This window comes from Meleagris gallopavo (assembly GCF_000146605.3).
Source record: "Meleagris gallopavo isolate NT-WF06-2002-E0010 breed Aviagen turkey brand Nicholas breeding stock chromosome 29 unlocalized genomic scaffold, Turkey_5.1 Chr29_random_7180001957765, whole genome shotgun sequence".
Classification (NCBI taxonomy): domain Eukaryota; kingdom Metazoa; phylum Chordata; class Aves; order Galliformes; family Phasianidae; genus Meleagris; species Meleagris gallopavo.
The window spans coordinates 23,820-35,646 of NW_011100635.1; the positions used below are offsets into that span (position 1 = coordinate 23,820).

The 11,827-nt window shown below is 58.0% G+C and overlaps 1 protein-coding gene across 2 annotated transcripts; it reads left to right on the plus strand.

Moving 5' to 3' along the window:
* The first annotated feature begins 6 nt into the window (after window positions 1–6).
* Window positions 7–11,647, plus strand: TFCP2 (transcription factor CP2). 2 transcript variants are annotated; one of them, XM_010726479.3, is made up of 15 exons: window positions 7–288; window positions 2,628–2,779; window positions 3,211–3,287; window positions 3,428–3,533; window positions 3,663–3,769; window positions 4,179–4,331; window positions 5,476–5,586; window positions 6,158–6,246; window positions 6,394–6,472; window positions 7,096–7,189; window positions 7,388–7,478; window positions 7,886–7,992; window positions 9,424–9,566; window positions 10,027–10,078; window positions 10,178–11,647. In XM_010726479.3, the coding sequence occupies exons 1-15, from the start codon at window positions 167–169 to the stop codon at window positions 10,213–10,215; spliced, it is 1,521 nt and encodes a 506-aa protein (XP_010724781.1). In that variant the 5' UTR covers window positions 7–166; the 3' UTR covers window positions 10,216–11,647. The 2 variants fall into 2 exon arrangements, with proteins under 2 accessions (XP_010724781.1, XP_010724782.1); XM_010726480.3 differs by having other exon boundaries at window positions 6,394–6,442.
* Window positions 11,648–11,827: the final 180 nt, after the last annotated feature.

Sequence of the window (11,827 nt, forward strand, 5' to 3'; positions counted from 1 at the left end):
CCACGTTGGGCACCCCAGGGGAGATCCCCATAAGGAAGGAAGGGAGCGAAGCTGCAGAGCCCCTCGAGGAGCCCCAGGCTGCACTCCCTGCAAGGGGTGAGGCACCGGGGGACCCCGCCTGGCCCTCCCGTGCTGGGAACGTGGCCCCGGGCCCTGCGGGGGGAGCATGGCCTGGGCGCTGAAGCTGCCGCTGGCAGATGAGGTGATCGAGTCGGGGCTGGTGCAGGACTTCGATGCCAGCCTGTCGGGCATCGGGCAGGAGCTGGGAGCGGGAGCCTACAGCATGAGGTAGGAGGGGTTGGGGTTGGCTGTGGCTGGGGGCGGCCCTACGGCACGAGAGAGTTGGGGTGAGGTGTGGGCAGGGAGTTGTGTACTCTGAGGGTGGTGAGTCCTGACGCTGCTGCCTGGAGAAGTGTGGGTGCCCCATCCCTGGAGGAGCTTATGGCCACGGGTGGCTGCTGGGAGGGTGGGAGCAGCCCAGGGCAGGGGGTGGGGCTGTGGGGGCTATGAGGACCTTCCAACCCAACCATCCCGTGGTTCTGTGATCTTTCAGGACCCTTCCAACCCAACCATTCCGTGGTTCTATGATCTTTCAGGACCCTTCCACCCCAACCATCCCGTGGTTCTATGATCTTTCAGGACCCTTCCAACCCAACCATCCCATGGTTCTATGATCTTTCAGGACTCTTCCAACCCAACCATCCCGTGCTTCTGTGATCTTTCAGGACTCTTCCAACCCAACCATCCCGTGGTTCTGTGATCTTTCAGGACCCTTCCAACCCAACCAGCCCGTAGTTCTATGATCTCAGTTGGGCTGTCCCAGCTCTGCCTGTGCTGAGCATCACCCGCAACAAGGAAGAGGCTTGTTTTAATAATAATTGATAAAATATCATGAGATATTACTAAAATTAAATATTAAATTCATCCAGCACCTCCACGACTTGTGTTATGGCCACGCTTTTGGAAGATGGCTGCCATTTTGCTTCCTGTGGAGGTTCCCTGGCTTAAAGAACTGCTCCTCCTTAAGCCCTTGCTGTTTTTTAACCATCCTACCCCTCTAAATCTTTAACTTTTGATTGTGCCCTGCTGGCACCGCTCCCTGTGCTGAACTGAGGGTGTGCGCAGTGTGTTCTGGGGGTCCAGGTGGCAGCTCTTGGAGGGCAGAGCGATAGTGGAGCAAACCTGGCGAGGTTCATTCCGTGTCCTGCATCCAGGGAGGAGCAGCTATACATGTCAGTGCAGGTCAGGGTCGGAGCTCCTGGAATGGAGGTCTGCAGAGGAGGACCTGGGGATCTGCCCTGGTGGCTGTAGGGTGACCATGAGCTGACAGAGTGCCCTGGTGACCAGTAGTGGTGTTCTGGTTGGCCAGCAGTTGACCAGAGGATGACCGTAAGCCAGCAGTGTGTTCTTGTGGCCAGGAAGGCCAATGGTGTCCCAGTTGGCCAACAGGGTGACCGTGAGCCAGCAGTGTGCACCGGTGGCCAAGATGGCCAACAGTGACCATCAGGTTGACCGACAGCTGAGAACAGGGTGACGATGAGCCAGCAGCATGCCCCCTGGCCAAGATGGCTACTGGTGGCCAACAAGTTGACCAGTGGTTGAGCACGGGGTGACTGTGAACCAGCAGTATGCCGTGGTGGCCAACAGGTTGAGGAAGAGTTGACCAGTGGTTGACCACAGCGAGACTATGAGCCAGCAGTTTGCCCCAGAAGCTGAGATGGCCAACGGTGGCCAATAGATTGACCGAGAGTTGACCAACAGTTGAGTACAGGGTGACAGCAAGCCACCAGTATGCCCTGGTGGCCAAGATGGCTACTGGTGGCCAGCAGGTAGACCAAGAGTTGACCAACAATTGGCCACAGGGTGACTGTGAGTCGACAGTGTGACCTGGTGGCCAAGGTGGCTACTGGTGGCCAACAGGTTGACCAAGAGTTGACCAAAGGTTGACCACAGGGTGACCAGAAGCCAGCGGTGCCCCCCGATGGCCCTGTGGGTCACTGCACAGAGCGCTGCCAACAGGGCAGGGAGGTGTTCCTCCCTCTGCTCTGCTCTGCACTGGGGAGGCCCCATCCAGAGCACAGGGCCCAGTGCTGAGGAGGACATTTCTGTTGCCCTCTCCTGCGTGGAAGGGGATGGGAGGAAGGCTGTGTGGTTCAGGGGGCAGGATGGAGGCCGTGCAGTATGGGGAAGGCTGCCAGCAGCTCCTCCCATCCCCAGGTTTGTGCAGCCACTGTAAGCACTGCTCACACAGCTTTGGACCAAGAGTGTGTTTGTGATTCCTGGAGACCAAAGGGTTAAATTGCTGTCGGGGTGGGAGCTGTGCTCTACCCACAGCAGCCTGGTTTTCCCTCTGAGAAGTTTTTAATGCTCAACTGAAGGAGGGAAACCCAGCTGAACCTATGAGGATCTAGTGAACTCACGCAGCGTGCCGAGGCTGGAGCTGTTCTGGCTGCAGAGGGGCTCTGAGGCCATCGTTGCAGCTGGAGGCAGCTGCTGCACGTCGGGTCTGCAACCATTGCAACCCAATACACTGCACGTCTGTGCCCAGCAGTGCTCCTGCTTGCACCCAGCAGCTCCGTGCATCTGCAGCAGAGCTGAAGTGACCCTTTGTGCCGCCTCTCTTGCAGCGACGTCCTGGCGCTGCCCATCTTCAAGCAGGAGGAGTCCAGCTTGCCTCCAGAGAACGAGAACAAAATTCTGCCCTTTCAGTACGTGCTGTGTGCAGCCACGTCGCCTGCTGTGAAGCTGCACGACGAAACACTCACCTACCTCAACCAAGGTGGGGACTGTCTGCTAACGCTGCCCTCACACCCGTGCGTGTGTCCTGTGGGTAAAGGAAAGCAGCTCCCAGCTGCAGCTTTGCAGCCTCGGTGTTGCTGCTCCCAGCTGCAGCTTTGCAGCCTCGGTGTTGCAGCTCCCAGCTGCAGCTTTGCAGTGGGGTTGTTGCAGCTCCCAGCTGCAGCTTTGCAGTGGGGTTGTTGCAGCTCCCAGCTGCGGCTTTGCAGTGGGGGTCTTGTAGCTCCCGGCTGCTGCTTGGCAGTGGGGCTGTTGCAGATCCCAGCTACATCTGTTGCTTTGCAGCAAGTGCTGCACAGCAGTGGTGCATGGCACTGAGGTGCTGTCACGTCCTGTGACAGCAGAAGGGTCTGAGCGCTGGGGAGGAGCAGCAGGGGATGTTCCTCCCTGCGTGACCTCTCTTCTTCCCTGCAGGGCAGTCCTATGAGATCCGCATGCTGGACAACAGGAAAATCGGGGAGCTGCCTGAGATCAATGGGAAGCTGGTGAAGGTGAGCACAGTGCATCTGTGGCAATTCATTTTGCTGCTTTCCTGACCCCCTTCATGTCCCTCTGCTCCTGTTCTCACCCCGTGGACTCAGGGTGGGGGTTTACTTGGGGGGCTCCTGACTTTTTGTCCCCCCTTCCTCAGAGCATTTTCCGGGTGGTTTTCCACGACCGACGGCTGCAGTACACGGAGCACCAGCAGCTGGAGGGCTGGCGCTGGAACCGGCCTGGAGACAGGATCCTGGACATAGGTGAGGTCCTTCGGGGAGATTGGAGCATCCCTGGGCTCTGAGGGGCAGTTCTGTCACAGATGTGCAGGTCTGTGTCCCCTGGGAATCTCTTGCTTCTCCGACAAACGTCACAGCTTGGTCTCTGTGCAGATATCCCCATGTCCGTGGGCATCATTGACCCAAGAGCCAATCCCACTCAGCTCAACACCGTGGAGTTTCTGTGGGACCCTTCAAAGAGGACGTCGGTGTTCATCCAGGTACTGTGGGGAATGGGAGCTCCTCGTGCAGGGCCCCAGAAGAGCAGCTGGGAGTTTCCAAGGGCACAGGAAGGAGCTTCTGTGGCTCAGAGCTCCAAGCAGCTGCTGTGTGCCTCAAGGGGAGCTGCAGCTCTCCTCCTGCTGCATGCGGTGCAGGAGGATGGCAGCTGACCACCCGTGGGTCGTTTTATTTGTGCTCCTGGTGATCCAGGCCTCTTGCAAATCTCTTGTGCTGCCTGGAACAAAGTGGTTTGCAGTGCATGAGGGGCTGGTGGGAGCATCACGGAGCTGCAGAACTCATGGGAAGGAATAGGCTGCAGCTCTGCTGCGTGCTCGTGGCTCCCTGGCGCTGCTGTTAGGCAGCGTGGTCCCGTGTGAGCACTGACAGCAGCTCTCCTTGCCTCCCCAGGTGCACTGCATCAGCACCGAGTTCACCATGCGGAAGCACGGCGGGGAGAAGGGGGTGCCATTCCGGGTGCAGATCGACACCTTCAAGGAGAATGAGAACGGGGAGTACACAGAGCACCTGCACTCAGCCAGCTGCCAGATCAAGGTGTTCAAGGTAATGCAGCAACCAGTCCACGTCTCTGCCCCATAGGATGTGAATCGGAGCTCAGTCCTGTCCCACTGTGGCCTGGCTGAGTGTTGCAGCTGCAGGGCTGTGGCTGAGCCTGTAAGCTCTGGGTCCTTCCAGAATCTCATCTCTGAGAGCTCCCACACTGACAGAAACACAATCGCAGAGCTGCTGGGGCTGGAAGGGATGTCTGGGGGCTTGTCAACCTGTTGGTCAACTCTTGGTCAACCCGTTGGCCGCTGTTGGCTATCTTGGCCACCAGAGCACACTGCTGGCTCACAGTCACCCTGTGTTCAACAGTTGGTCAACTCCTGGTCAACCTGTTGGCCAACATTGGCCATCCTGTCCACCAGGGCACACTGCTGGCTCACAGTCACCCTTGTGGTCGACCTCTGATCAATTCTTGGTCAGCCTGTTGGTCAGCATTGGTCATCTTGGCCACCAGGGCACACCTGGCTCACAGTCACCCCCGTGGTCACTCTGTGCCAGTGGATGTGTCCTGGGGATGGAATTTTTCACTTCTGGCTCTATCCCAGGAAAACCCAGCACTGAAGCTGCAGTGCCCACGGGCGCAGCCACGGTGTGGAAGCACGATGTCCCTGCCCACAGGGGGTCAGGGGAAGCGACATGGGGTTGCTGGGGGGATGCTGCCAGTCCTCGTGCTGGTTATGCTGGCATGACCTTGTGGGTTAAAAAAGAAAGCAGAAAGGGCAGGGTGTAAGAGGAAGGCTGTGAAACGTGGCTCTGTGCCGTGCTTGGTTGTAAAGGAACCAAGTGGGAAATGGAGCTCGGTGCAGCAGGGCTGCGACCACAGCACCCCACGGAGCACAGAATTGCACTGCTGGCACCACGGATGCTATCGGAGCTGCAGTGTGGCTGGAGGACAGCAGAGCCCTTGGTTCCCTCAGTGCCAGCTCAGCGCTGTGGCTTTCTCCAAACCCACTTGGCCCCTTGTTCAGGAGGCTGAGGTGTGCTGGGGAGCCACAGCTGCTGCAGCTGGTGCCGTGCAGGGGCGTCCCCGGCCCTTTGTGAGCAGCACGAGGCCGAGCAGGAGGAGATGCCTGCATGCCTGCCCACCCCTCCGTCACCCCCATCCTGCACTGCTCCTCTAAGGAGTGTTTCTCCTCCCCAGCCCAAAGGAGCCGATCGGAAGCAGAAGACTGACCGTGAGAAGATGGAGAAGCGCACCCCGCACGAGAAGGAGAAGTACCAGCCCTCCTACGAGACCACCATCCTCACCGAGGTGGGCACTCCGGCTCTGCAGCACAACGCAGCTGGGTGGGCACAGAGCTGCTGGGTGGGCAAACCAAGCGGGCTGAGGAGCTGCGTCCTCCCAGACCTGAGCTGTCATGAGAGATGGCACCTCTGCTGCCAGCTTCACTGTGCCCGTGTGGCAGCAATGAGCTGCTGAGGCTGTCGGCACAAAACCCCATCGTTCCCTCCCTTTGCTCGTGGGAATGTGGGACTTGCAGTCTCTAAAAGTGCTGGGGATGGAGTCCTCATCCTTCCCTGGGGAATGTGGGCTCTATGGGCTGCGTCAGCCCAGCGCTGGCAGCAGGGAGCCCTGCACTTGGATTTTGTGGGATGGTGTTTGGTGTGAGGCTTTGTGGAGCTGGCACGGCTCCGTCTGATCCCTGATATCATCACTGAATTCTTTCTTGTAGTAACCGGGTGGCAAATGGCTGTTATGGGGTGGGCGTGCAGGTCTTCCCGCGTGTCCCTGTCCCCATGATGCCCACGTGTCCCATGTCATCCTGTCCCAAGGTGTCTGTGTGTTCTGAGCTCCATCACTCCTCTGGGTTTTTCCTTTCCAGTGCTCTCCATGGCCTGAGATCACCTACGTCAACAACGCGCCGTCCCCCGGCTTCAACAGCTCCCACAGCAGCTTCTCCATCGGGGAAGGGTGAGTCTGGAGGGGGGTTCCTGCCTCACATGAGGGATCAATGCAGCCATGCTCACCGTGTCCCCACGTCCCATTGGTTTTGGGGTGGCACTGGTGCGGAGCTGACTGTGGGCTCTGCTCTGTCTGTCTGTCTCTCCCCAAATCCAGGAATGGGTCTCCAAACCACCAGCCTGAGCCTCCCCCTCCGATCGCAGATGTAAGTCACACTTCAGAGCTTATGCTTGGGGTAAGGATGGCGCACGGGTCGGAAGTGGGGGTGCATGGGGGGGGTGGGGGTTTGGGTGCTGCGCTCGGCGCTTTGCTTGCTAGGATGCTACTGGGGTTTAACATCCTTAGGAACTCTGCTTTTTGGTTCCTAATGGCTTTAAACTCACAAAGCGGATGGAGGTGAGGTGTGGGGAGGGAACTGTGCGCAGAGGGCAGGGAGACCCAGCACTGCTGCCCGGGGAAATGTGGGTGCCCCATCCCTGGAGGGGCTCAGGGCCGTGGTTGGGGTGCTGGGTGGCTGCTGGGGGGGTGAGAGCAGCCCAGGGCAGGGGTAGGAGCTGGATGACCCCTAAGGTCCCTCTAGCCAAGCATCCCGTGGTTCTATCTGATAGCAGGCTGCCTGTGGCTCGCTGTGCCCTGTACTGACCGTGCTCTCTTCATTCGTGTCTTCCCCGTTGCTTCCTTCCCTTTCCCTGTCCCTGTGGAGTCCTTTAAACCCAAACCCACCCCAGCTACAGCCATTGTTGTCTGCCCACTGAGCCCAGTGCACTCTGGTCTCGGTGTGAGGGCGATTATAACGCCGAAGCCACGCTCGGTGCTCTGTCCCCTCTGGGGCTGTGACCATATTCTCCCACCCCACAGAACCTCCTGCCCACCAGCACTCCCCAGGAGGCCCAGCAGTGGCTGCACCGGAATCGCTTCTCCACATTCTCCCGTCTGTTCCGGAACTTCTCAGGTACCATCAGATCCCTCTGCCTCCCCTCACTCCCATTCCCTGGCTCAGATGGTTGGAAATTTGTACTTGGAACACGGTAAAACTGCCTGAGAGCTGCGTGGTTCATTTCCTGAGGTGTGGGGGGAGCAGTAGGGGGGTGGGCTCTGCCCCAGGGGCTGAGCGCTGCTCCAGGCTCTTCCTGTGGTGTCACTCCTGCAGGTGCAGACTTGCTGAAGCTGACCAGGGAAGATGTCATCCAGATCTGCGGCCCTGCAGATGGCATCAGGCTCTTCAACGCACTGAAAGGACGGTGGGTTTTGGGCTGCTTGATCGAGATGGGCCATTGGAGTGGGCAGGATTTGGTGTGGACCTTCCAGTTTGGCAGCTGGGATGGTGGGGAAGCTGCTCTGGGAAGAAGGGAAATCCACGTGGGTGAGGAGCGTTAGAACAGATCTTCCTATTGGAGGGCAGAGGGACAGCACTGCGCAGAGCTGTGGGCTCGGGGTGTGAGTGCATGGAATGAGATCCATGCAGGGCACGTGGAGTGGTGCAGGGAGCCCATATCCCTCGGGGGGACCGACACCAACACACCCCTGGGGGCGGCATCAGCCTCTGCCTCTTTGCTTACGGGTGAATTCCTCCACCTGCTCTGTTCCTTGGGAGGATGCTGAGCGCTGTCTCGGGGCCCTGGAGCCAACCCCTGTGTTATGTCTGCAGGATGGTGCGGCCCCGGCTGACCATCTACGTGTGCCAGGAGTCCCAGCAGCTGCAGGAGCTGCAGCAGAAGCACGAGGACGGCGACGCAGTCACCAGCACCTTCTTTGGTAAGGGCCTGGAGGAGAGCAGGGGGGAGCAGCAGTGGGCTCAGCCAGCAGAAATCACACAGGAACAGTGGAACTGCTCCCAGCTGCTCAGGTCTGGGTCTCCCAGCACACTTCACCCGATGGACCTCGGGGCTGTGGGTGCATAGCAGCTGGAAGCACAGTGGCTTTGCTTTCCAGCTGCTGTGCCTCCTTTGGGCTGCTTTCTCCTGCAGCTCACGCAGGCTCCAGGCAAACCAAAGAGCTGTGCACGCTCTCTTGGGCACAGAGCTGCAGCGAGCACTTTGCCTGCCCCACTCCTCACCCTGCAGATCTTCCCCTTGTTGGCCAGAGGGGGTGGCTGCAGATCCTGACCCACTGCCTGCTGTTTGCTTTGAGCTGAGCAACAGTGGCTCCTGTGAGAATGCAGAGCTGCCCAGACAATGGGTGACCTATATTTGTGCAGCAGCCAGGCGTCGCTCTGTGGTCAGAACGAAGGCAAAAGCAGATTTTGTGTCCTTCCCTTCCCACTGCAGAGCTGGGGGAATGCGGAGACTGATATAAAAGTGCCAGGAATGGGACAAAGTGATGGTCGGAACGGGAGCTTTTTGGGGCAAGGGTTGCATAAATGCAAATGGAGCATTGCAGGACGTTGGTGGCCACGTTACTGCAGCGTTGGTGCTTTTGTAGCTCAGGGTGTTGTGCAACCATGGAGCAAAAGCAGGTGCAGGAGAGAAGCTGCATGTTGCATGGGGGTTTACACACCCCCCCAAGTGTGTGGATGGACTTCAGAACTGAGAGCAGCCCTGCAGGGAAGGAAGAGCTCTGGGGTTTTGGTGGATGAGAAGCAGTGAGTGCTCCGTCCCTGGAGGGACTCACAGCTGTGGATGGGTCCTGGGCAGCTGATGGGGGTGGGACAGCCCAGGGCAGGGGGTGGGGCTGTGAGGTCCCTTCCAGCCCAACCATCCTACAGTTTTGTGATCTTTTAGGACCCTTCCAACCCAACCCTCCTATGGCTCTATAATCTTTAAGGTCACTTCCAGCCCAACCATCCTACAGTTTTGTGATCTTTTAGGATCCTTCCAACCCAACCCTCCTATGGCTCTATAATCTTTAAGGTCCCTTCCAGCCCAACCACCCTACAGTTTTGTGATCTTTTAGGACCCTTCCAACCCAACCCTCCTATGGCTCTATGATCTTTAAGGTCCCTTCCAACCCAACCATCTTACAGCTTCATGATCTTCAAGGTCCCTTCCAATCGAAACATTCTAGAATTCTGTGGTCTTCCAGGACCCTTCCGTCCCAACCATCCTACAGTTCTGTGACCTTTAAGGTCCCTTCCAGCCCACCCCAGTGCACACTGCTTTCAGAGCTGCTCTGCCCATCCGTTCCCCGCTCAGCATGGCTGCTCTGCGGACTCCTGGCACATCACTGCAGCACTCCTTGTCCTTGCAGTGTACCACGCCATCTATCTGGAGGAGCTGACGGCGGTGGAGCTGACAGAGAAGCTGGCTCAGCTCTTCAGCATCTCCTCACAGCAGATCAGCCAGATTTACAAGCAGGGTCCGACGGGGATACACGTGCTGATCAGCGACGAGGTAACCATCCCTCGCTGCTCCTTTTTCTGCCTTCCACACCACTTCGTGTCCAGCCTCCAAAGCACGACCTCAGGGTGGCCCCTCTCGTTTGCTGCTGCTTCCAAAGAGTTCATTGATGAAGCTGTGGAGCTGAGGATGTCGGACAGCACTGGGGACGCTGGCAGCACTCACATACTCACATAGATCTGGAGTGGGGGGGGGGTTGTAAAGGCACAGCTGTCCGTGCTGTGCTTTGCTGGGAGCAGGAGGGGAGCTGCCGGGAAAGGGCTTTGCTTTCAGACCACACTGCAGGGTTGGAGCACTTTCCCCTGGCTTGCTGGTTCAGATCTGTGGTTCTGAAGTGATGAAGGAAGGGATAAGTATTACTGTGGGTGCCCTCCCTGCTCCGAGCCCCGTCTGTGCAGTGCAGCCCCGTGTTCAGGTGCAGCCTCAGACTCAGCTATGTTGTGACTTCTTTCAGATGATTCAGAACTTCCAGGATGAATCCTGCTTTGTTCTGGACACCATGAAAGGTGCGTAAGCGATGCACTGCCCGTCCTCTGTGCCAGATCTGAACGCAGCAGATCCCTTCCCTGCCAGCAGTGTCTCATCAGCTTCCTTTCTTTTTGCAGCTGAAACCAACGACAGCTACCACATCATCCTGAAGTAGGAGGGGACGGGATGAGGAACAGCCACAGTCCTCTCATGGCGTGTGAATCCCCCTCACTTCCAGCACCAGGACATGAGAGCAGAAATCCAGAAGCTCCCATTGGCCTTTCCAAAACCCCGGAGCTGTTGGTTCTCAGCCCCTTCCTCACCCTTCCAGCTGCAAACCGCCTGCAGGTGATGCTCTGCTGACGTCTCCATGTTGTGCTCTCACGTAGCATTGAGCAGAGTTCACCTTTGGGACCTCAGAGCTGCACGAGGGCTTTCTGTGGCTCTGGTTTTCCAGAAGGCAGCAGCTCCTATGACATTGGGACTGGTGAGTGGATGTGAAGGAGACCAGCCCAGTGCTCCCAGCCCCGTGGAGCTGAGCGGGTCTGGAACGCACACATGGAGCGGTAGGAGAGGGCTGGGAGGGATTTTCTTCAGGACTTTGGTGCGCTGTGATACTGAATGGAAGTTGATCTGTTGAGCTTTTTCTCCTATCCACCACCATGGAAGTGCTGCTGCTGTGTGCAGGCGTGCTGCCATCCCTCAGAATCACAGCATCCTGAGTTGGAAGGGACCCACAAGGATCATCGAGTCCAACTCCTGACTCCACACAGGACTTAACCCAAAAGCAACCTCCGCTGCTTCTCACGCTTCTTTCCCTCCCTCACCAGCACTGGTTGGCACAGGTGTGTAAAGCTGGAGCAGAATGTGGAGCGAGATGGAGCTGGAGAGAGAAGCAGCTCACGCAGTTCACCTGGAGGATTCTTTTCCGCACATTTTTGTAGTTTCAAGTGAAAGGGAGAAAGATTCAGGTGTCTCGGTTGGAAACCTGAAGCTGTATCTACGTGCTGAGCTGTTTGCATCCTCCTTTGCATCCTCCTGCCCCAGCTCTGAGGGTGGAGGTGGGGAGGAGTGAGATGAGTTTGAGGGAGACTCAGCTCAATTCAATGGGAAACTCAGCTCCACTCAATGGAACACTCAACAAGAGACTCAGCTCAGTGTGAAGCTCAGCTCAGTGGGAGACAACACGAGACTCAGCTCAGCGGAGGCTCAGCTCAGCGGGGTTCTCAGCTCAATTCAAGGGGAGACTCAGCTGAATGAAGGCTCACCTCGACTCAGAGGGACACTCAGCTCAGCTCAGTGGCAGCTCAGCTCAGTGAGGGACTCGGACTGGGTCAATGCAATGGGGCACTCAGCTCAACTCAACAGAAGGCTCTTCGTGAGGCTGAGCTCGGCTCAATGGAAGCTCAGCTCGGCTCACGGTGAGGCTCAGCTCACTGGACACTCGGCTCCTTGGGAAGGAACCAGAGCTGCCTCCCTCTCTCGGGGAGCTCAGTGCTCCCCCGTAGGCGAGGTTCGGTACTTTGAGGGGTGGAGGTGGGGGCTGCTGTGTGTTTGATGCCGTTCTGTAACGGAGCCGCGGGGCAGCGGTAAAGTTTTGTACGGACGTTGCAGGTCTGTGTGGGGCACGGAGCCGCGGGTGGGAACGGGGGGGCGGCGGGCTGAGGATGGGGGGATGGGGGCGGTCACCCCTTGGTGCCTGCACGGAATATCTCAACGTGCTCATCCGTTAATGAATTGGTTAATTAGCCAAGCCGTAAACCGAGGGGAGGGCGCTGGTGGTCCGC